Source organism: Saccopteryx bilineata, chromosome 5 (genome assembly GCF_036850765.1).
Source record: "Saccopteryx bilineata isolate mSacBil1 chromosome 5, mSacBil1_pri_phased_curated, whole genome shotgun sequence".
Taxonomy (NCBI): Eukaryota; Metazoa; Chordata; class Mammalia; order Chiroptera; family Emballonuridae; genus Saccopteryx; species Saccopteryx bilineata.
Genome location: NC_089494.1, coordinates 32,323,545 through 32,348,433, shown reverse-complemented (window position 1 = coordinate 32,348,433; position 24,889 = coordinate 32,323,545). Strand labels below are relative to the sequence as shown.

General features: G+C 45.5%; 1 protein-coding gene across 1 annotated transcript; it reads right to left on the bottom strand.

Annotated features, from left to right (window-relative positions):
• Positions 1–12,992: 12,992 nt before the first annotated feature.
• Positions 12,993–16,365, bottom strand: FZD7 (frizzled class receptor 7). The gene is made up of 2 exons (XM_066279731.1): positions 13,831–16,365; positions 12,993–13,548 (listed from the first exon to the last, which is right to left on the bottom strand). The coding sequence occupies exons 1-2, from the start codon at positions 15,547–15,549 to the stop codon at positions 13,522–13,524; spliced, it is 1,746 nt and encodes a 581-aa protein (XP_066135828.1). The 5' UTR covers positions 15,550–16,365; the 3' UTR covers positions 12,993–13,521.
• Between the last annotated feature and the right edge of the window lie 8,524 nt (positions 16,366–24,889).

The following is a 24,889-nucleotide window of genomic DNA, read 5'->3' as shown; positions in this document are numbered from 1 at the left end:
AACTGCTGAAAAGGGGGAAAAGAGATAAGGGGCGGGAGTAAAACAGTGAGAATATTAGCAGTCGACCATAACTAGAGCTTTCAAACTTGTATAAAATAGTTCCTTTCAAGGGCACTCATTCTTATCAATTATCTTTCTCCTGCTCCTCTGCTTTCCCTATCTCTCTCACACAGTAAAGATGATTTTCTCTTCTCAAAGTGCATCTCAGCCTGACCAGGTGGTGGCGAAATGGATAGAACATCAGGCCTGGGATGCGGAAAACCCAGGTTTGAAACCCTGAGGTCCCCAGCTTGAGCACAGGCTCATCTGGCTTGAGTGCCGGCCGGATCATAGACATGACCTCATGGTTGCTGGCTTAAGCCCAAAGGTCACTGGCTTGAAATCCAAGGTTGTTGGTTTGAGTAAGGGGTTAATCACTCTGCTGGAGCCCCCCCTATTAAGGCACATTTAAGAAAGCAATCAGCCTGACCAGGTGGTGGCGCAGTGGATAGAGCGTCGGAGTGGGATGCGGAAGGACCCAGGTTTGAGACCCCGAGGTCACCAGCGCGGGCTCATCTGGCTTGAGCAAAGAGCTCACCAGCTTAAACCCAAGGCCCCTGGCTCGAGCAGGGGGTTACTCGGTCTGCTGAAGGCCCGCGGTCAAGGCGCATGTGAGAAAGCAATCAATGAACAACTGAGAAGTCGCAACACGCAACGAGAAACTGATGATTGATGCTGCTCATCTCTCTCTGTTCCTGTCTGTCTGTCCCTGTCTATCTCTACCTCTGTAAAAAAAAAAAAGAAAGAAAATGAAAAAAAGCAATCAATGAACAACTAAGGTGCTGCAACAAAGAATTGATGCTCTTCATCTCTCTCCTTTCCTGTCTGTCCATATGTCTGTCTCTCTCTCTCTTGCCTGCTAGCTAAAAAAAAAAAAGTGCATCTGTCCATCCAAACGTCATGAGATCCGTAATCCTAATGTTTTAAATACTGATCTTATAGGTAGCAGAATGTATGTCATTCACCTAACAATATCTGGTATGTAATAAGAAGGGAGGAGGAGGGAGGATGGAAGGAGAGAAGATGTAACGAACTCTTTGAGAAGTCATCCTTCTAGTTGAAAAGTACGATTAATACAATTTGATGAGGTGTAGTTTGACCAAATGCTGAGAACACCGGCTAGTGTCGTATGTCAGGTACCCTTAGTTTATGTGCAAAAGGAATGGGTAATTGTGGGTGAACTCTTTTTCCTTTGTACTGGGATTTCTTAGGGGTCTGAGTTAAGATGCTATGTCATCTTCATGCTAATGAAAATTACTGCTGTCATTTTAGGTTTCTCTCAGTTCACTGTATCCTTGTCAATTCTGATGATGAAAAAGGCTCCCTTGAAGTTTTTTAAAAACAAATTCCCATAGAACTCAAAACAATTGCTCCCCCTTTTTAGCCTTGTTTTTGGGAGGACAGCAAATGTTAGTTTGAATCACTTAAGTTTGATTACAATTTAATAATTGTAGAAATTACTCTTTTCTTTTTGTTACTTTTAGTAAGTTCTGAACCAGTGTATTTTTCTCCTTTTTTTTCAAATTGGCTAAGAACAGCAGAAGTAATGGGGGAAATTCTATGTAATCATTCCTAAGAGGTAATAAAAAATCACAACCACCAAACATGAAATAACATTTATTTTTCTATTGAAAAATTGAATACTCTACATTGATGTTATACACATAGGAAAGAAAGAATTCCCTAAAGATAATTGCTTTAATATGCATGTACAAAGACTTGGGGCCCACTGCTAGTAAAGAACGGAGCCTTTAATCAGATGTAGTCAAACACTCTGTTTGCATTGCTCAAGGGGAGGTGATAGGGTCCACTTATCAGAGAGTCCCCAACACCAGTCAACAGGAGACCTCCCACACTCTTTGCTTTAGAGAAAAAACCTAATTTGGCCAAACAGTAGATAAGGAAGAGGACTCACCACTGACTAGGTCACTGCTGGCTGGGTTGAAGTTTGATAATGTCTAATAATATCTCGTGTTTACATAGGAACCTTTTCCTGGGGCAAAGTGCTTTACTGTCACTATCTCATTAACCTGTCTTCTGACCCTAAAAGCATCCACATTTTAACTGGGACTGGGGTTGAACAGAAGAGACAAAGAATGAATGAATTAAATGGCAAAGCTGGATTTGGAATTCAGGAGTCTACATTTCCAGTTCAGGTTGCTTCCTGGTAGTCCATCATCATTCTTCGATGAGCCACTGAAGCCCATTCCAAAAAATGGGGCCCCATGTTTTGACATGGCTTTATTTAAAAAGAAGAAATAACTCTGTTGCCCTTTTTTGTGGTCTGTCTCCAAAGAATTAGTGAAAAATCCTAGTCTACCTGTATCTTTTTTCTTTTTCTGAAATGAGAAGCAGGAGGCAGAAAGACAGACTCCTGCATGCTGGGATTCGCCCAGCATGCCCACTAGGGGGTGATGTTCTGCCCATCTGAGGCATTGCTCCATTGCAACTGGAGCCATTTTAGTGCCTGAGGCAGAGGCTGCGGAGCCATCCTCAGCACCTGGGCCAACTTGCGCCAATGGAGCCTTGGCTGCGGGAGGGGAAGAGAGAGAAAGGAGAGAGGGAAGGGTGGAGAAGCAGATGGGCACTTCTCCTGTGTGCCCTAACTGGGAATCGAACCCGGGATGTCCACACACCAGGCCGATGCTCTACTGCTGAGCTAGCCAGCCAGGGCTTACCTGTATCTTCTAATTCAGGAGCTCTTAATCTTGGTTCAATGGGCTTGGGAAGGTAGGAAGAAATTGGTTGCAATCTTGGGAATATATGATCATACTTGCATTTTTCCTGGGGACTGGACCCATAGTTTTTATCAAATTTCCAAAAGGATTTATGCTTTCTTGAAAAGAACCTCTGGATTCTTAGTTTTGTTCTCAAGTTGTAGAGAATGAGGTATTATGTGGCAAAACTATAATAGTATTTAGATTTCCAAATATATGTTTAAAGCTCTAATCTAGTTATGGGTCATGAGGCAGGAGAAATGGATTTAGGCTGACAACCTATATATCATATTTCTAAAGTTACTAATACTTTATTTGGCTCCAAATAATTTTCCACATGTGATCCATTCATTAATTTTATTCATTTATCTAACAGACAATCACTGAGGGTACAATTTTCCTAGGACTGCTTGAACAAATTACTGTAAACTAGGTGGCTTAAAACAAGAGAAATTTATTCTCTCCCAGTTCTGAAGGCTGTAAGTCTGAAATAAGATGTCAACGAGACCATGTTCTCTCTGAAGGCTCCAGGGGAGGAAACTCCCATGCCTCTTCTAGCTTCTGGTGGCTGCTAGCAATCCTTGGAGGTTTTATGGTTTTTTTGTTTTGTTTTGTTTTTGCCTTCCAGACATACAACTCCAATCTCTGCCTCTGTCGTCACATGGCATTATCCCTCTGTGTCTTTCTTCCATTTTTTTTTTTCATAAGGACAACAGTCTTGTTAAATTAAGGGCCCACCTTACTCCAGTATGACCTTACCTTAACTTCACTAACTACATCGGACCCTATTTCCAAATAAGATCAGGTTCTGATGTTCTGGGAAGGATGTGAATTTGGGGGATACTCTAACCAGCCCACTACACTGAACATCGCTTTGTATTGGATGTTATGCCAAGCACTAGAAATTAAATGTAACACAAATCACTGCTTAGGCACTAATACTACTTAATGATCTTCTTTGATTTCTTTTCTTTTTCTTTTTAGTCCAGCAATATCCCTTCTTCTTGAGATTCCTTCCGTTGTCCCAGGGTGATGTAGGCGTGTCCCAGGGTGATGATCTAGATATCTATGCCTTCACTCTGATTTTCTTCTGGATCCACATTCCTGTCAATTTTTGCAGAGAGCAAGAGAGCTGCAGTGCATCCAAGAAGGGGCTCAATTATCTTTCAGTCGTTGAAATAGCTACCAATTCTTCCTTTCATTAAAAAATGAATTCCTGTAATACATGTGTATGTAAGGCAACTGTAAATGGATCAGAGTAGGAATGGTGGGAGATGAGGCTGCAGAGCTAGATAGAGATTATGGGAGGCCATGTATGCCATGCTTAGGATTTTAAGCAAGGAAGAGACACAGACATAGTTGGAAATACCGTGCTTCCCTCTGGCACAGGTTGGGGACAAGTTGGAAGCAAAATGGAGGCAGGGAGACCAGTTAGGGAGCTATTATAGTGATGTAAGCAAGAGATGGTGACCATGGGGAGAAACTAGAATCCAGGCTAGCCTGCGGATTGTAAGGGTTGAGGGAGAGGACAGAGCCAAGGATAAATTGCAGTTGCTGGCAGAGTAAAATACATAGCAACAGCTGTTGGATCTCAAACCATTGCCCTTGTCCCACAGTACAAGATGCTTCTTACACAGGGCTGCAGGGGAAGGCAGTAAAGCAAGCCAGACCCTGACAATGGCAGGGGGAGCATGATTTCCCTTGTACCTGCCCCCTTCTCAAACCCTGAGGCAAGTCCTATAGAGGGAGCCACAAAAACTGACTCTCTGATAAAAAGGTGCCTGTTTTGCCTTATTCTTCCAACAATGCTGAAAGGTAGGCTTTTAAACATTCATGCTCACTTATTCAGGATACCCCAGTGAGGAAAAGGGATATTTCAGGCTGAGGGTGACAGAGCCTAAGTTGGCCGTGAGACAGTCTTGTGTCCCTTGACCATCTATCTTAGCACCATGCACTCAACAACTGAGCTGAATTTATTTCCCTAGACTGGAAAAACAGTGGTAACTTTTCTCATGTTTGGAGGGAGTCATTAACTCATCTTTTCCAAACAACTTCCAAACTCCTTAGGGAATCAATTATTATCTCTCAAATCCTTCATCTTCAGGGGGGATTTGAAGACTGGACACGGTGAACACTTGGGAAACACATGAAGTGAGTCATCTGGACTTGGATGTTGACATTCTGGAGTCACTTTACCCTGGGGGGAGTTCTCATCGAGCTCCCCTACAACCCCGTTTATGTAAAAACTCAATGAGGTGAGCTAAATCCAGATCCACTTTGGCTCCATAAGTCTATCAGCTTCCCCACTGGTGGCCATGATTCTCCCATGATACTCTGAGAAGTGAGGTGAAGTCATTAAACATAGATCATGGAAAAGCAGGGTCTAATTCCCTGCTAACAAGTAACACATGGCTTAGAATAAATGTATTTCATCTCCCCCCCCCCAATTAATCACATTTTAGTGATATTCCAAAGAAACAGCCAATTCTATAGATACCCACAATTCAGTAGTCAGGGTTGGAAAACAGCAGGAAGAGGGATGCATTACAGCATGGGGCTCAAGGGGTCTTGGGTGAGTTCCTTAACCTCTTGGTGTCCCAGCTTTCTCTTGTCTTTAAAATGAGGATAATAGGTGGGATCTAATGAACAAAATGAACTAACAAGGAAAATAGAGACAGACTCATACATAGAGAGCAGGCTGACAGCTGTCAAGGGATGTGGCTGGATGAGGGAGGTGGAGGGATAGAGAAAAAAAAATCCCCAAAACACTTATGGACATGGACAACAGTGTGGTGATTGCCAGGAGGAGGGGAAACGGAGAGGAGTGTGTGTGTGGTGGGGGGTAAATGGTGATGGACAAAGACTTGACTTGAGGGGGTGAATACACAGTGTGCTGTACAGTGATGGGTTGTGGACTTGGGAAGCTGAAACCCATATGATTATATTAACTACTGTCACCCTAATAAATTCAGTGTAAAACGTTAAGAGATCATATATCAGTATAAAATAAAAAAGCAAAGGAGATGAAGGAATCTTAAAAAATAAATTATAGGCCCTGGCGGTTGGCTCAGTGGTAGAGCGGTGGCCTGGCGTGCAGAAGTCCCAGGTTCAATTCCCTGCCAGGGCACACAGGAGAAGCACCCATCTGCTTCTCCACCCCTCCCCCTCTCCTTCCTCTCTGTCTCTCTCTTCCCCTCCCGCAGCGAGGCTCATGGCCCGGGCGCTGGGGATGGCTCCTTGGCCTCTGCCACAGGTGCTGGAGTGGCTCTGGTCACGACAGAGCGACGCCCCGGAGGGGCAGAGCATCACTCCCTGGTGGGCAGAGCGTTGCCCCCTGGTGGGCGTGCCGGGTGGATCCTGGTCAGGCGCATGCGGGAGTCTGACTGTCTCTCCCCGTTTCCAGCTTCAGAAAAATACAATAAATAAATAAATAAAGTATATAAAAATAACAGAAAGTTGGGATAATAGTTTCTATCTCAGAGAGTTGTTGAGAAAATCAGATAAGACATGTAGAGTGCGTATTACACTGTACGTATGTGTCTGGTACATCAAAACCCTCAATTAATGTTACTGCTTATTATAACTCTCGGATACAGGGAATGAGAGTAATGATGGAAAGTCAAAGGAATGATTGAATCAAGGTGTCGGTGGTGCAGAAGCAGGGCTGTGTTCAGAATTTTTTCTGGCTATCTTGCTCTCTCTCAATCTCTCTCTCTCTCTTTCCTGGGTTTTCCCTTTGATCTTTTTTTTTTTTTAAAACACATTTCATCTTTATGTTTCCTTTTTCTTGGTGCGGAGTGACAGGTAAGAAAGATCTCTAGGTTAAAAGAAGTGTCCCTGAGGAAAATGAGGCTAGCTCCATTCTGATTTTCTTGAAGGCTGATCCTACGCAAATAACACTGGGTTGAATTCTTTTATTCTCTTAAGCAAATAGCCAGGATTAAGAGACACAACAATGTTTACTTACACACTCAGTAACTGTTTTGGAGGTGGAGCCTGTTGAGTATTTCTATTCATAAGCAGGGTCTGAACCTGGTGTTCTCAAGAGCAGAAAATTGTGTTTTATAATTTAACAATAAGAAAAGGCAAGTTAGGTAGCATTCTGATTGGACAGCAGAGATTGTGTTTAGGGTTTTTTTCAGTAGCCACTTCAACTGCTCAGGCAGATTTGAACAATCTTGATACAGCACAAAGCAGTTATAAATGTAAGAGTGGTGGAGTGCTCTGAATGGAGACTCAGTAAACATTTTATACAACTTGTAGACCAAAAACCACCGGGTAAATGAAGGAATTGTGCATCGCCTTCCTCTCATCAAAGTTAAACGAACTGAATTTCCTTGCTGTTTCATGTAACTCTTCCAGTGAAATAGATTCCCACATAAAATAAAATGAGCCCACTTTTGTAAGGGGAGCTCCCCTAAAGTGGATCCTGAATGAAAAACTGAAAAGCTTAATCTTTAGCATTCATTTTGTCAGCCACTTGTGCTAACGGTAGAATAAAACTTCTTTGTGACTTGAGAGGTTGGTTTGGTTAGAAACATTTGTTCTCGTTTTCTAGGGCTCTTGTGACTTTATCCAGCCATTTGGCTTTTGAAGAATGCTTCAAGAAGCACTGGCAAACGCATGCTGTGCTGGAAGCTGGAGGGACTAATGGCAAATTAATATGGCATTGACTTTTCTTTTTTAAAATTTTTTTAATGTTTATTTTATTGATTTACAGAGAGAGGAAAAGAGAGAGACAGACAGAGACGACAGGAACATTGATCTGTTCTTGTACATGCCCTGACCGGGGATCGAACTGACAACTTCTGTGCTTCAGCACGATGCTCTAGCTAATCGAGCTATCTTGTCAGGGCGACTTGTTCTTTAACGAAGTGCGCTATTGTCCCTAGCTGGTTGGCTCAGTGGTAGAGCGTCGGCCTGGTGTGTAGGAGTCCCGGGTTCGATTCCTGGCCAGGGCACATAGGAGAAGCGCCCATCTGCTTCTCCACCCTTCCCCCTCTCCTTCCTCTCTGTCTCTCTCTTCCCCTCCCACAGCCGAGGCTCCACTGTAGCAAAATTTGCCCGGGTGCTGAGGATGGCTCCGTGGCCTCTGCCTCAGGCGCTAGAATGGCTCTGATTGCGGCAGAGTGACGCCCCAGATGGGCAGAGCATCGCCCCCTGGTGGGCATGCCGGGTGGATCCCGGTCAGGTGCATGCGGGAGTCTGTCTGACTGCCTCCCTGTTTCCTGCTTCGGAAAAATACAAAAAAATAAAAATAAAAAACAAACAAAAAAAACAAAGTGCGCTATTTACAAACTTACTTCCTTAGAAATGCTTAGTACAAGTGGTGATGAAAATGGCAACAGATCATCCTTAGAATGAACTTTTTTCTGCTAAAAATTCAATGGTCTCCTTTAAGGCTAGTCTTGATCTTTGTGCAAGGGTGTCACAAGACATCCATTTGACATTCATGTCAACCCTTCTGCATTGAGACCCAGAAGATCACAATGAAAATTGCAACTATAACTATGGTATTTCAGTGTTGATCTTGAAGGACTGAGGTAGAGAGGGGAAGTAGGTGTAAGATACAGTTTTTTAATAACAGATTAAATAAAAATGATCTTACCTTAACATTCAGATTGTCCCTCTTTAAATCGGATTCTTTTTAGATTGTCAAAGTCCAGTTTGAATTCTCATACACACAAGACCCCTTTTATTTAAAATAATTGGCACAATGTGCACACACACACACACCTCTGCTACCACCACTAACAACCACCATTCACTTCTTTTATGCACGACTTGGTTTTCTGTGAGAATCTATCCTTTCTACAAAACCTAAGGCTCAACTAGGCCGGTAAGCTAAAGAATGGACTCTAGATACCCACCATCTCTAACTGACAGACTTAATTAGCAAATCATCAGATAGCTGTACTGGGTAACAACTCTTGTTTCTTATTTAGCAGTTTCTGTGACTGGACCTTCCCCCTCTTGGAAATCCAGTGATCTTGCCCGCAAACGTCATAAGCTTGCAGACATGTGGAAGGGAAAGTGCAGTGGGCTCAGAGGGCATGGTGCTGTTTCACCTTGACTCAGCATCAGGAGAGAGGAGATGTCCCATTTTTTTCTCTGCCAATGCACTGGGTCTGTTGTTGCTGTAACTCATGAAATTATTTTTATCTTTTCATTTAATTTTTTTTATGAACAGCAACAAAAAGTGTGTGGCCATCAGAACTCACACTTTCTGGAGCCAGGGGTGGAAGGTAAGAAAAAATTTAACTTAGTTCTCTGGGGGTTTTTTCCACTCTTTTTCCAAAATTGCTTCCTATTTGTTGAAGAGCACTTCAATGGGAAGTAGTCATAAAATATTTCCCATTCTACATCCTTCAAGTCCAGATAGATTCTCTGTGCCTCAGTTGCTTCTTCTGGAAACTGGGGATAATAAATGGACACTTAAGGATGGGATGCTTGCACAAGTTCTCTTTTGAGCTCATGCCCAACTCTAATGCTCAAAATGATTTCAGAATTCCCTATCAAGAGTCTGTAAAATGAGAATAATTTCCACCTCATAATGTTGTCGGATGGATTGAATGAATGTTAAGTGCTTAACACAGAACTTGCACATAGTAAGCCCTTATTAAATGAAGCTATGATATTATTTCAATACGCTAATACTGATATCAATTTAATGCCACTGAAGGTGAAATCAGAGAAAAAGAGAACAGATTCTATGAATTGTTTTAAGTCCACTTTGGAGTCCTTTTGGTCTCTTCTAGGATTTCCTGATCCTTGTAGACTGTTATTCATCATCCACATATGCATATATAAAAATATACCACCTATAAATAGCCTCCTGCCTTTTCAGTGAAATTAAAGATGGGAGAGTTGGAAGAGAATTTCCCAGTATAATTACAGGGTTCAAACCTACAGCTGTCATACTCTTACAGCTCTACCCAGAGAATTTCTAATATCACCATTTTCTATCAAGCACATTAAAAAAATTGTAATTTTTTCTCCAATGGTAACATGATATCAACTGGACATTTATTTCTTGCCGAGATTTCTCACATACTTACTTTAAAAGATTAGGTGTTGCATGCAGTTATTGTGTAGACTAATTTCATTTTATAAACTGCAGAAATTTTTCACAAGTGTTTCTGCTCCTTATCTAGGGATTAACACCAAACTCCTGCCAATGTTTTTCTTAACCTTTACACGTGCCTTTTCACAAACACTCTCCTGCACATATTTTTTGCTTAGATGTGCCTCCTTAAAAATCCCTGAGCTTCTAAAATTCTTAAAATCAACTACATAAGGACACACCACACAATGTGAAAGGAATTAAACTGAGCACTTTAATCTTTGCTTACAAAAAAAGCAGGTAGTAATTTATTCATACGGTCTTTGTTCCCTCACTAAAGACCAATGTGCTTCAATCTTCGAGCCCCGAAGGACCATGCAGTGCTGAGAAGAGGAAAGAGACACATTTATAGGAGTAGTCACGCAGCTCAGCTCGCAGCAGAAGGGTCTAAGTGCCCTCAGCAGTTAATTTGTGAGCAAAAAACCCTGTTGGGAGCCTTCCACCTACTCTAAAAGCAAACATTCCTAACAGGCGGTATTAAGTGTGGTGTTAAAAACGGCATGCTTTAACCTAAAAGGTGTCATTTTATGAGCAAAAACTGGATAAACCTAAAGAGACTTGAAGTCTATTTTTTTTTCCTTCCCTGATGCCCAGATCTTCATAGGTTAAGATGACCTCACACCCATTGTGATGTTCAAAACCCAGGAGGGTCTTCAAGCTGCTCTGCACAGAGGGCAGCAGCATGGCTTCCTCCTCCTGGTGAGGCCCGTCTGTCACTGGTTTTCCTTCTGTGTGTTTGTAAAACACACCAGCCATGTGTGTGAGCCTGTTAATTAAAACAAAAACAGAACTGTTTCTGTTGCGCTTTAGAAGTACAGAAACTTCGAGCAGAAGAAGGGAAGGAAAACAGCAGCAGCCAATCTGCTGCTGGCTCTCCCCGGCTGGCTGCCGGTAGAACGAGGCAACTGTATTATGAAAAGCCAGGAAACAAGCACCTGAATTAAAAAAGAGAGGCAGGTGGTGGTGGTGGCGGTGGGGAGCTAGCAAGGCTTGGAATTGGAAGTATTTAGAATGCCTTTATCATTTCCCCGAGGGACTGTTTAATATCAAAGTGCCTGGATAGCGAAGGCTTCTCGGTCTGATTCCAAAGTTAGCCTCTCCCACAAGAGGAAAGAATAGCTTCAGTGACTTCTGAGGCCACCCTGGGAGCAGGCATGGAGTCTATTCCTGCCAGAGCTGCTGAGTCACTGCCACCTTCACTGCCACCTCGGGGAACCACTTGACCTCTGGTTCAGTTGACCTAGAAGGTAGAAGGAAGCTTATAGCTGAGAAATGCTCCATGTGTAAGGCCCCTATTATCTGGAATTGTCTATTGGCTTTCCCAGCCACCTGAACCCAAGGGACTTAAGTATTAACAATTTAGATAAGGTTCATCAGGATACAAAAACACCAATCAGTTTTTTGGGGAAAAAAAATCTTCCCAAGGAAAGCAAACCAAAAATATATTCTAGTTCTTTTTCAAATGCATACTTCACCTCTGAAGGGTAGTAAAAACATGGATCAGATAGCCTCTTTAAAAGAGGTGCTTATTCTGTACCTTCAGTAAGCTATCCAAGGCAGGATGTGAGAAGGCTTACGGGAATGTGTGGTAGGTGGTGTGGAGGGAGGCAGGAAGCAGCAACAACAGAAAAAAATTAAGGGACAGTTAAGGCATTCATTTCCCTGTACACTGTATTTTAAAAGGAAAGGAAGAAAGACCTCAATAATATATCACCTCTTCCTCTTTGAGAGGCCCATCGATGTTGCCCCTCCATACCTTGTTTCCATAACAGTTGAGCTCTCTGGCCTCATGATACATAGGCACTGTAAACTAAACAAACGTTCACTTCGTATTTTTAAAAAATTTATTTGTGATCTGTACATGTGATAAAGTGGGGCTTCCTTGTAGACATTTAAAGGCAAAACAAAACAAAAATCAAAAGTAGAAATGTATAAATACAATATATATTTTCTTACAAAAATGGGAGATTTACAAAATGTACATACTGCACTCGTCTCTATTTTACAAATTTCACATGCAAGAGATAGAACACAAAAGATGCTGGAAAACCGCGTGGTGAGAGTTCTAAAAAGACAGTTTGGGAGGTGTAAGAAACATAAGGTCAATGTTAACTTTAATATAAAAAGCAGCTCCATTGAAATGAACATTATATAAAATAACTTGTATTTCTGACAGTACCTTCTATGATTTAAAACTAGTTAAAACAGCATTTTAAAAACTGTTTTGAGAAATAGGACAGTGTCGCAAGATTGGAGGGTGGTGTCAAAGGTGGAATAAAGTTACTCCCATGATTCTCTGTTCAGTTTTAGACTATTATGCAAAAGAATCAGAGTCCTTTTATAGAAAAAAAGGTACATGATTTAAGATTAATAAATTTAAGTCATCCAGCACATTTCAAAGAACTCCAGAATTACTTTGAAGTTTACCTTCTTTTAATGACCTTCCCTAAAAAGGGGCCCATGATTTGAACTGTCCTCTTCATTTACTACCATTTCTGTAGGTCACCCTCCCCACCCAGCCACACAAAGATAGGGTCAGCGTACACACGATGTTTTATAAATGGATTTATGGGACTATGAACACAGGACAAAATGGTTTTTTTAATACTTTTTAAATTTAACTTTCTTGTATTATGAGGCTGAAGACTTTAAGCTCTTTCTTTTATCTGGAAGGATTCAAATTGGAGAAAAAGAAAACCTAAATGCAGGTTTATAGGAAAAAAATAAAATAAAGGGAGCGATTTCCCTGAATATTTTAACAGAGCCTATTGGATCATGTGTTCTGAATTAAGTTTACATAAAACAACAAAACCCCTTTACATTTCGTTTAGCCAGTCAGAACCTCTGACCCAATGGGGGTATGGAAGCACACTGCCTTTCACTTTTCCTTAAGAAGGAATGTTTATCTCAACCAAATCAACACCCAAAGAGAAACCTCAGATTGGCGCTACTTTGCCTATAAAAGTTGCTGTCTTCACAGTTATGCCTTTACACACAGACACTTTTGTTTCCTCTTTTGTCTCTTACAACAAAGACAAGGGGGAAAATGCATTCCTGTTTTGAAAAGCAACAAGTCATCACTTCGTTTCAGGACATTAAACTGAATAAAACACCTTTCTTTCTTTCTCCTGCCTTCCCCAGAAAATAAAAAAAAGTAGCAGAAATACCTACTACTTATCTCCTTTGCATCATCTAAAGATAATATCTTAATTTCTTTTGCATCCTCACATTAGGATTCCAGGAGGCAGGCCTCCCAAGACTTCCAAATGCTTATTTTACAGGACTTGAAAGGAGTGAAGTGTGTGTGTGTGTGTGTGTGTGTGTGTGTGTGTGTGTGTGTTGGGGGGGGACTAGGCGGGAGGGGGCAGGGGAGGAGAGACTGTAATGTCTGACCCTGAAAATTAACCCATCTGGGCTCCAGTTTGGCCCCAGTGAAAAGAGATTATGGTTTGACCACCACTTGACAAGGGCACCGCAGGGAGTCCTCCCTTTTTCCAACAAAGCAGCCACGGCAGACAGAGCTGTACCTTTCACCCGGGCCTCACAGGAGTGAGGACAGGCCACTTGTTTTGCAGCAGGGGAATCGTTCACAGTCCCAGTTCAGCCAGGGCTGGGAGGAACTCACAGCAATCTCTGCTGGTCTCAATCTTCTGGATAGGCCCAGGTCGGCTGTACCACACATGACAAACATCATCATTAGTATCATCATCATTATCCTGCAAGTCTTTGCCAGAAGTCTTTTCTTTCAAACCGTCTTTCCACTCAGGTCTCCTTTCCAAGCCCACCCCTTGTCCCACAACTACATAAGTGTTTTCACTTCCAAGTCACTTCTCACTGGAGGAGGAAGATTACAGAAACAGGCCCCTCACTCAAAAATTCTTTCCCTACCTCTCCTTTCCCTCTATTAGGGAGTGGGGGAAGGGAGGGAGAGGGTGGGGCCGGGGCTCATACCGCAGTCTCCCCTTTACTGCTGTGACTGAGTCTGTGATAGAAACGGCGCCACGACTGCAGGGTCTTGCCGGACCAGATCCAGAAGCCGGTGGTGATGCCCACGATCATGGTCATCAGATACTTGATCATGAAGACTGTGAAGTCGGGGCTCATGGGCGGGAAGTGGCTGGGTGGGCAGGGTACTGCGTAGCTCTTGCAGGTCTGCAGGAGCCAGGTACGCTCCCAGTGTTCGCGGAAGGCCTGCTCGTAGAAGTAACAGGCGAGGACGATGGTAGCGGGTACCGTATAAAGCACGCTGAAGACGCCAATGCGGACCATTAGCTTCTCCAGCTTCTCAGTTTTGGTGCCGTCGTGCTTCATGATGGTGCGGATACGGAAAAGCGACACGAAGCCGGCCAGCAGGAAGGACGTGCCGATGAAGAGGTAGACGAACAGGGGCGCCAGCACGAAGCCCCGCAGCGCGTCCACGCTGGACAGGCCCACATAGCACACTCCGCTGAGCAGGTCCCCGTCAACCTGGCCCATGGCCAGGATGGTGATGGTCTTGACCGCGGGTACTGCCCACGCTGCCAGGTGGAAATACTGCGAGTTGGCTTCAATGGCCTCGTGGCCCCACTTCATGCCGGCTGCCAGAAACCAAGTGAGCGACAAGATGACCCACCAGATAGAACTGGCCATGCCAAAGAAGTAGAGGACCATGAAGAGGATGGTGCAGCCCTCCTTCTTAGTGCCCTGCGCCACCGTGCGGTAGCCGTCGTCTGAGAACCGCTCCACGCAAACGGCGCGGTCCTCCAGCAGGAAGCCGGCCACGTGTGCGACGGCCACCATGAAGTAGCAGCCCGACAGGAAGATGATGGGCCGTTCTGGGTAGCTGAAGCGCCGCATGTCCACTAGATAGGTGAGCACAGTGAAGAGCGTGGAAGCACAGCAAAGCACCGACCACACGCCCACCCAGAGGCGAGCAAAGCGCCTCTCCTCCTCCTTAAAATACATGAGGCCGTTGGCGCGGCCAGGCTCGCACGGGGCACCGCAGTCGCGCTCGCCCAGGAAGCGGTAGCCCAGGTAGGGAGGGACCTTGAGCTGTCGGGGGCACGAAAAGTGAAAGGCAGAACGGCCCCTGCCGTCAGCGGCCCCCGGGGGCAGCGCGGTAAAGGGCAAGTCGGGCATGTAGGGAGCGGTGGGGTGGGCGGTGGGGCCGCCACCCGGGCCCCCGGAGCCGTCGGACGTGTTCTGGCCCACGCAGATCTCGCCAGCGCCGTGCACCGGGAAGTTCTCGCAACGCAGCCGCTCTGGCCACTGGAAACCGAACTTGTTCATGAGTGCTTCGCAGCCCTGGCGGGCACGCTCGCACAGAGAACGGCACGGCGGGATGGCCTTATCCAGCACGGTGCACACTGGTGCGTACATGGAGCACAGGAAGAAGCGAAGCTCGGGAGAACACTGCACCTTCACAAGCGGGTAGAACTGGTGCACCTCAAGGCCCGCGTCCTCTTGATTGGTGTGGCCCAGCAGGTTGGGCAGGATGGTCTGGTTATAGGCAATGTCCGTGCACAGCGGGATGGAGATGAGCTGGCAGAAGCCGTGGTCCGGCACCGATATGCCCTTCTCGCCGTGGTATGGCTGCGCCCGGGTGCTCCCGGGCAGCGCGCCCAGCAGCGCAAGCACCAGGGTGCATAGGCTCACAGGAGAGCGCGGCTTGGCCGCGTCGGCACCCCGCATCGCCGGCAGCGGGTGCAGCGGCGCTCTCAGCTGGAGGAGCGCGACGAAATAGCCGAGAGAAGCTTGGATCCCAGGAGGCGCCACCGCGCCCGGCGCATGAGAGTCCTCCCGGCGCCGGGGCCAGGCCGTGGGCGGCGGGGAGCCGAAGGCGCTGCAGCTGGGGTGCCTGCGCCACGGGGGCGCCTCCGCCGCCTCCGCCCAGCAGTCGCGCCGCGGCCGGGGGCCCAAACTTGTCGGCTTGGGCCGGGGGCGCCGCCTTCTCCTGCCGCGACGTAACGGTGCGGCTTTTTCTGCGGCGAGGAGCAACAAGCGTCTCTAGTTACTACCTTTGAAAGTTTGCCCAAGTATCTCGACTCACAACGCACACCAACGCGCGCGCCCCCTACTCCAACTCCAGCCCCCGCAGACGAGACCGGGCGCCGGCGCCGCCGCCTTGCTAGCGAGGCCGCCGCCTCGGCGGTGCTGCTCCGCCTCCTCGCCTTGAGGCTCCGCTCGCCGCCTCCTCCTCCTTCGCCTCCTTCTCCACTCCCGCTTCTTCCTCAGCCCCAAAAGCTCGGCCCCAAGTTTCAGCCAAACGGCTGATTCTCGCTCTGAATCCAATCGGTGCCTTGGAACCAAGAGCTCAGTGAGTTATTTTTTGAAATCCAGTTACACTGCGTCCGAAGCTGCGAAGTCCTGGAGCCCACGGCCTGGGCCTGGCCTCTCCAGCCCCGCGTAGCCGTGGCCCGTGAGTCCCAGTGCCCGCTGCAGCCGCCGCCGCCGCCGCCCGCGGGGAGGGAGCGCAGAGTAATGCTTCGGCGCCGAGCAACTCGACAGAAGAAGCGTCGGGCTCGCAAGGTTCCGGGCCGCCCCGCCCCCTCCCCTCCCCCCATTCACAAACCACTCCGGGGGCGGGCCTGGAGGTACAGGGGTGCCCAATGGAAGCCTTTGTTTTTTGTGTGGCTGCCTCCGGATTGGGTGGAAGTCGGAAGGGGCAGGCGAGGGAACCTGAGAGGCGGTGTCTGCAGCGCTCTGGGCGGATTCCTGAGGGCAGGGGCAGGGGGCTGGGAGAGAAAAGTTAAGAAAAACTTTTACCCTGAATTTGGTCGGGGGTGAGGGGTGGGGGGTGAGGGGTACACTCACCAGAAAGGGAGTTTGCTTGAAAGATTTGTTCTTCTTCCGTGTACACTAAAATACACATCCCTGAACGGCATATCGGAATTGACTTTTGCAGGGAGAAGCTGAGATAACGTAGCAACTGACATGACTCGGAGTCAGGTTAGCCCTGCTTGGTCTGAAAATGCTGGGTTTCGCCAGGATTCTAAATGTAAGGTTCAGTATGGGGCGAAAGGGGGTGCACTTGTAGATCGCTTTTCTCTCCCAGACCCAAACAGACCACGTGAGGCCTCGATCTTCGCTCACCCCTACTCTGGGTTGTAAAAAGGAGGAGGGGCCGCGTCCAAGGAGAAATCGGAGTCGGGCGGAGGGGGCCGACTTAGGCGGGAGGAGGGGCAGAACCTTTCATACTGGAGCGGAGGGTTTGGGGCACCCCGGCCCCAGGCCGCCTCGCCCGCGCGCACGGACCAAAGTATAGGGATCTGGTGTAGTGTTAGTGAGATTATAAGAAAACTAAGTTTTGGGGGGTGAATGGTTATAAAAGTAACCTGAGACCGAGTGCCCAGGAACACTGTACAGTTTTAAATGAGTCTTCGATTGCCCTGTTTTCCTTAGTTCTGGGATGTGTGGTCATCAGGGATCCCATCTTCCTTGCAGAAGCAATAATTTGATCCTCTGTTTGGAATCTGGGTAGAAAAGTTTTATGCGGTTTAGAAACCAGGGCATTTGCTAATTAAAGAGTTTTCAAAACACAAAGGGAGGTTATCCTTGTTCTCCGGTAGTCTTTTCTGATTGGCAAGCGTTCTTTTGTTCCGTCAAATCTTTGCCCTGCTTAAGGCATAGGGCGCTCGCGCGCTCTCTCGGGTTACTCCCAGCGAGGTCAGAAGTGACCGCGGTTGGGGGTGGGGGCGCCTCTCCTCTCTCGCTGGACATCAAGGAGTATCAGGAATTCTTATGCAGGAAAGTGAAATATTGAGAAAGGGAAAATCTGCCTCGTTCTCTGTCACATGCAAAAGCACATACGCGCACACACAGTCACAGAGCAATTCTATGCTTTAAAAAACGTTACTCCTGACCGAGCCCTTCCTTCTGCCAGTCTCAGTTCCAAGCGCTGGAGCCCAGAGGGGTTTCTGATAAGGTTTCGTGTTTGCAGAAGTTGCTGTCTCTGCTGCCCCCGGTGAGCCTCTTCTCCAACAAGGAAAAAACAAAACAAATCAAAACAAAACTGATTTTGAAATCTAAAACAATTAATTGGGTTCCTTCCCTTCCATGGGAGACTTTGGCTTCCTTAGCTTTTCGTTAATTTTCTATTACTGAAATTTATTGGGCAGCTTTCCTTCCTCTTAACAGTTTTTTGTCGCTTCTTCTATTAATGGGCCTGGAGGGCTGAATCATTTGGACACTTACATTCTCCATCAGTACCTCAACAGGAGTCCTCCTCATTTTCTTGCAAAGCATCCGTTTCCCCCTCACATCCGCGACCGTATTTTAAAATATCTTAGGGGGGTTTCTGCCTCAAGGTAATAGAAGGATTAATGATACTTACTTTAAAAATACGGTATTTCATTCCTTCCTTGTATTGTTTAAGGGTTCTTTTTTTTTTTTTCTTTCTAAATTATTATTCTTATTACCTAACATCGGGGAGCATTGATGTTGTGCTGAAAGATGTTTAAAGACAATGCTGCTGCTTTGCTTTGTCATTTAGAGTGTGTATGGTAGGGGGTTGAAAATCCCTTTTTCTCTCCGGGAGCTTCAGGATAGCCTCCTTTTCTAAATAAAATTTTCATGCTTATTCATCAGGCCCCTGATCTAAGTCATCTTTGCTTACTGAGGGAGAAACTGCAAGCACTGTCATCAAATAAAATGAAAAGCGACAGGATAAAATACTGTGTCTCAAACACAACTAAAAATCAGTTTAGTTGATGAGCTTCTACTCATATTATAGAACCAGACAGCTCCCTGATGTTAGGTAATAGGGATAATTATTTAGAAAGAGAAAAAGAGAGCCCTTAAAGAATACAAAAGACAAATGAAATATTTAAAAAACAATCTACACATAAGATGCAGAAAACCCAGCCCAGATGGAAAATATCACAGGTAGAAGTCCTCTTGCTCTGTCCCAGGAAGACAAGTATAAAAAAAACAGGGAAGCAAACCACAGTTTATTGGACAGTGTTTTGTTTTTTTAAATACTTTTAAAAACCCACTCCAAAATTACTCTGGAAAATCAGAATTGACTGTTTGTGAAGGGTGGGGTAGCTTTTCATGCCTTGTCTCATACAGAATACTGTGATTTCAAGACGATAAGTTAGATCAGGAAAGTAAGTTAATAATATAGACGGCTAAATAGTCTGTTTTAGGCTCTATGAGAAATGTAACATTGGTTCACATTCTGTTACACACGCACAGAATTCAGGATCAATTTAATTTAATTTTTCAAGCAACACCTTCCACACCCAACTCCCAAAGCCACTTTAACTGGTATCTTCTCTGGTGAGCTAAGGGTGGAAAATTTTGTAACTGTCTGCTGCAAAACTTCTAATTGTTCCTGCCCTTTAAAACAACAAAGGCTTTTATTTCTTCACATCATAGTAATATAGTCCCACAGAGAAGTGATGCTATTCATTGGTCCCAGTTATTTAAATGCTACTTATTTTGGCCAAATCCCAGGATTATCTAGTTGAATTACATTCTGATGTCAGGCCAGATTTGAAAATGGCCACCTTCGTGGTGCCACAATCCTATGGTTGTAGTGAAACTCCAGCTGCAAGAATTACTCATGCAAGACCAGAAAGGGCAGCTTGCAGCGTAGCATCTACTTCCCTTTCTGGCCTCTCTTTTACCAGACAATTTGTGAGTTCATAACATAAAGGACTTGGAATTTCCTGTTGCCAGGTTGCCATTGACTTACTTCTTTTCAATTTAGTTTGGGGTGTTGGATCATTCTCCAAATGAGAGCAGTCTTATCCCTACAGCAGATTTTCAAGTGTTGTGAATATTAGAGATATCTAGACTGAATAAGAAGAAGCCATATTAAAGTCTTGTTAGGTGTGCTAGGCCTCACCCAATGGAGGTGATTTATATCACGAAAATGTTTGACCATTTTCTTTGTTGCTTGAGGGTTGTATTAGTTATCTATTTCGTATATCAAATTACCCCCAAATTTAGCAGCTTAGAACAATAAATGTTAATATGTTACAGTCTCAGTGTGTCAGAAATCTGGGTGTAGTTAGTGGGTCCTCTGACTTAGGGGTCTCTCACAAGACTGCAATCAGGGTGTTAGTTGAGACTATAGTCACCTCAAGGTTTGAGTGGAGAAGAATCCCCATCCAAACTCACTTGTGTGGCTATTAGCAGGTCTCAGGGTATTTATTTCCAACTCATCACATGGCTGTTGGCAGGCCTCAGGTTCTCACTAACTGTTGGCCAAAGACTTCAGTTCCTTGCAATGTGGGCCTCTCATAGGGCCACTTAAGACATGGCACCTTGTTCCCCTAGAGCAGCGGTTCTCAACCTGTGGGTTGCGACCCCAGCGGGGGGTCGAAAGACAAAAAATCAGGGGTCGCCTAAAGCCATCGGAAATACATATTTTATTTAAAAATGTATTGTATAATAAATATGTATTTTCCAATGGCTTTAGGCAACCCCTGTGTTTTGGTCGTTGGACCCCGCCGGGGTCTCAACCCACAGGTTGAGAACCGCTGCCCTAGAGCAAGTGCCAAGAGATAGAATGAGGGAGAGAGCATACATACAAAAGATGGCAATAAAGATGGAAGTCATAGCCCTGGCCGGTTGGCTCAGCAGTAGAGCGTCGGCCTAGCGTGCGGAGGACCCGGGTTCGATTCCCGGCCAGGGCACACAGGAGAAGCGCCCATTTGCTTCTCCACCCCTCCGCCGCGCTTTCCTCTCTGTCTCTCTCTTCCCCTCCCGCAGCCAAGGCTCCATTGGAGCAAAGATGGCCCGGGCGCTGGGGATGGCTCTGTGGCCTCTGCCTCAGGCGCTAGAGTGGCTCTGGTCGCAACATGGCGACGCCCAGGATGGGCAGAGCATCGCCCCCTGGTGGGCAGAGCATCGCCCCTGGTGGGCGTGCCGGGTGGATCCCGGTCGGGCGCATGCGGGAGTCTGTTTGACTGTCTCTCCCTGTTTCCAGCTTCAGAAAAATGAAAAAAAAAAAAAAAAGATGGAAGTCATAGTCTTTCTGCAAGCTAATCTTAGAAATTACATCCTGTCATTTTTATCATATTCTATTCATTAGAAGCAAATCACTAGGTCTACCCACATTCAAGGGGCCTCAGGGGCATGAAAACCCATTGGAGAATGAGGATCACTGGGAGCCAAGTTAGAGATTATTTACCATGAGGGTTATTCATTCACTCTGCAAGTACTAAGGAGATGAGGCCAGAGAGAGAAACAACTCTTGGGTCTCTGTTCTTTGGGAGTCCAGAGAAAGAGTCCCAAATAAAAACATATGTTACCTGGTTACGATGCTACTTGCCACTGTTAGGGTCAGAACAGAACCCTAATTCTGGCCAACTGTTTTTTTCAAACAGATGCCATTGACTAGAGGGAGAAAGAATGCAGAGAAGTTAATTAATTGAAGACTACAAGAAACCCTGGGGAAAAACCTCCAAGAGCAGAGGGTGGGCCATTTTGGGGAGTGAAATCTAGACTCAAAGGACAGAGCATTGGAACTATAACCTGTAGAAAGAGACTTTGGCTATTTGGGTTATGAGGTAAGAACAATGTTGGTAAGTGCTCCCCATGCCTTTAATGCCAGTTTGTAGGGTACTGATGTGTAGGAAGGGGGACAGAGGTAGTACAGACCTATTTAGTTCTAATTTTCACAATCGATTTTCTGTCCTGCCTCAGGCAAGTCACTAAACCTCCTTTGTTCCCCCAGGGTATTGTGAGAATTTATAAGATAATATTTACAAAATGCTTTGTGGTCTACGGGCAAAAACAGCATCAGGGCAGAATCCTGGTTTGGTTATATGGATGCAAATCATAGAGATAAAATAAAAGACCCCTATTCCCCCTTCCTCTTTCTCTAAAAATAAATAAATATCTTTTAAAAGCCATTCCAAAAGTTAGAGAAGCCCCAGAATTTCTAGGCTTGGGATATTAAGCCCATATTGGTTATGCCTTCCTGAATGTTATACCTATTCAAGTTTCAAACTCACTTGGTAATGCCCACTAATCTTTCTACTTTTCCAGGAAACACTTTAATTCCCATTGCTGAAACTGCACCAGTGGGATCTAGACTAGGATATGTGGCACTCTGTTCTTGCCCATCAGAACAGTTGGGAAACTTGGCAGTGTATCAGGCCCATCCCATCAGAGAATGTTGGCAGGCCATGTCAGTCAGCAGAGAGTTAGCCAGAGAAGCTGCAGAGACAAGACGATTGTAATGAAAAGCCCCAAGGAACCTTCTAGAAGAGTGAAGCGGGAGCTGGAGCAGTCGATCCCAAATCTGGATGGTCATCAGAATCACCTGAGGTGTTAAAAAGTGCTTTTTTTAATTTTTAAAAGCCTGGGCCCCACCTCAGATACGTTGAGTCAGAATCCCTGGCGTTGGACTTTGGGATTTAATGTTTAGAAGCTCAGGGGGTGATTTTTTTTAGTTAGTCAGATTTGAGAACTGATGACCCAGACCTGTGTTCCAAAGCATCATAGAATGTTTTTAGCCTTGCATAAAGCCCTTAATCTAGAGTATCGTCCCAAGTTGTAGAGGTTGCCAGTTCGATTCCTGGTCAGGGCCCATACAGGGACAGCCCGACGTTCCTGTCTCTCTCACTCCCTTCCCCTCTCTCTAAAATCAATATATATATGGATAGTTAGATATATAGATATAGTGTTTTTTTTAAAGGAGAAGACAATAAGACCAGATTACAAGTGCTGTTTCTTAGCTCCTTCCCTTGAAATCCTACCATGTCGCTAGTAAAGCCACCTGCCTGTCCCTGGCAGCTAGAGGGAATCTCACTAACAATAGTGTCAGGGCCTGGAAAAGGGTGAAAACATAGGTGTCTTCTGGCTTTCTTCTGGTGGATGGGCCCACAGTTGTGGAAGGCTGACCTCCAAGGATTTGCACCGGCCTTGGAGAAGCATCTGTTCAGGGCTGACTAACAAGGCTCAGCCTTGCAGGCACCTGTCTCTTACTTGTATGTATTTTAGTGCTTACCTTACTCCCACCTGTTCAACTGAAAGGTCTTTGAGAGTAGGATCTGTGCCTTGTTTTTCTCCTGTGCCTTTCACAAGGTAGATGTTTGACTTGTTCAATCAAATTGTGCAATTAGACCAGGTGGTGGCGCAGTGGCTAGAGCATTGAACTGGGGCGCAGAGGACCCAGGTTTGAAACCCCAAGGTCCCTGGCTTGAGTGTGGGTTCACCAGCTTGAGCATGGGGTTGCTGGCTTGAGTGTGGGATCATAGACATGACCCCATGGTTGCTGGCTTGAGCCCAAAGGTTGCTGGCTTAAAACCCAAGGTTGCTGGCTTGAGTCCAAGGTTGCTGACTTGAGCAAGGGGTCACTCGCTTTGCTGGAGCCCCCCAGTCAAGACACATATGGAAAAGCAATCAATGAACAACTTAAGGTGCCTCAACAAAGAATTGATGCTTCTCTTCTCTCTCCTTTTCTGTCTGTCTCTCTCTCTGACTCTCTCTCTGTCTCTGTCAAAAAATCAACAAAAGAACCCAAACAACTGTGCAAGTCATCAGTCAGATGAAGTCCAATGAAAAAAGAAACCATAAATTGCAAAAAACACAGGGCGGTGAACGACTAGCTAGGAACAAAAAACCTGGGAATCACAATAGACCACAGCTAAACGTGTCAATGGTGCCCTGCTATTAAGTTGAATGTAAATTTGGAATTTATGAAATAAATTAAGTGGCATGAAGGAACTGGCAGGAAGAATAACTGAAGTAAGTGGAAAAGGTCTTTCTCAAAGAGGGTGTGGGTGTGGGTGCTGGTAGAAGGATTTCATTTTTTAAAAATCTACTTTATAAAACTACTTCTGGCCCCCTCCCCTGGAGAATCTGCTTAAAAGCTCCCCAGTGTGCATTAATGTGCAGCCAGGATCCAAAATAGCTGATGAGAAGACAAGGTGAAAATATTTGGTTGTTTCACTTGGAAAAATACATGAAGTCATTTAATTGTCTTCCCCAGTATATGAAAGTTTATTTTGAGATAGATGTGGTGCATTTCTCTCTCCTGAGGATCAAACAGAGGAAAGGCATCAGTTACAGGCAGGGAAATGAGAAGAATTTTCAGGGTCTCAGTTCAGCAATGAACCCCTGGCTTCAGGCAAGTCAGTTAACCTCTCTGAGCCTGTTTTTCCATCTCTAAAGCTAGGACTTTACCTTGGCCAGGACTTCCCAGAGTCGGGGCTCTTTCCTGTGTTCTGTGGAAGTTACCCACAAAGCCAAGCAGATCTCTTTCCAGTTCTTGACGGCTGGTCAGTTGAAGCTCACCACCTTGTCCCACCGGTGCCCAGAAGGACACAGTTACTCTGAGTGTGCCCTTAAGGGCCACTTACTCATCACTTTTCTTCCCTCACACATTTCCACTTAGTCCCCTTTCCTTCTCCCTCTCTCTACCTCCTTTTTATTGTAAAATAGCACTTTAAGCCCTCGAGCCAGGCTCTTCAATTAGGTGTATGTAGGCAAAGTGGTTTGACTCCACTAGATTAAAAACTGTGAATGGGAGAGAACACAAACCTCAAAACATTTGCCTTTCAAAGCCAGAAGAGGGGGGAGAGAGAAACTGTTATGGGCTCTTGAATTTGCCAGATGTCAGTTTAAAGGGGCCTAAAGAATTCCTAAGCCTTTGTTTACCAAACCCTCCCTCCCCTTGGTAAGAACCTCACTGAAACTGGGGCCTGTGGCTACCTTGCAGGAGAGGCCACAGAACGGCCAAAGCTGGGTGGGAAGGGGTGGTGGTGGTGGTGGGGAGCAGTCATTGAATTTTATTTTTTCTTCCTAATTATCTGGGGCTGTCCTAGGAGAAATCTGTTCTCTTTGCGTTAGGAAATGAACTCTTAATCTCCACAAATGAGGGCAATCAACCCATTTACTAAATAAACACAGATCATTGCAGACTGGCTGCCCCTCTTTTGTGATTTAATTTGAGAATGGCCTCACCTGAGGGAGGAGCTGAGGCGTGGCTGCCGGAGCAACCTGGCGGGGTCCCTCACGGAGGTGGGAGGTGGCGGGGGCACTACAAGGAGGTGGCGGATTGAAGTGGTGATTA

Bases quoted from the DNA above. Each gene is read 5' to 3' on its own strand.
- FZD7 (XM_066279731.1), bottom strand. From the start codon at position 15,549: ATGCGGGGTGCCGACGCGGCCAAGCCGCGCTCTCCTGTGAGCCTATGC. The intron at 13,549-13,830 runs GTATGAGCCCCG...TGTGTGGTACAG, and splicing joins GCAGTAAAGGGGAGACTGCG to CCGACCTGGGCCTATCCAGA.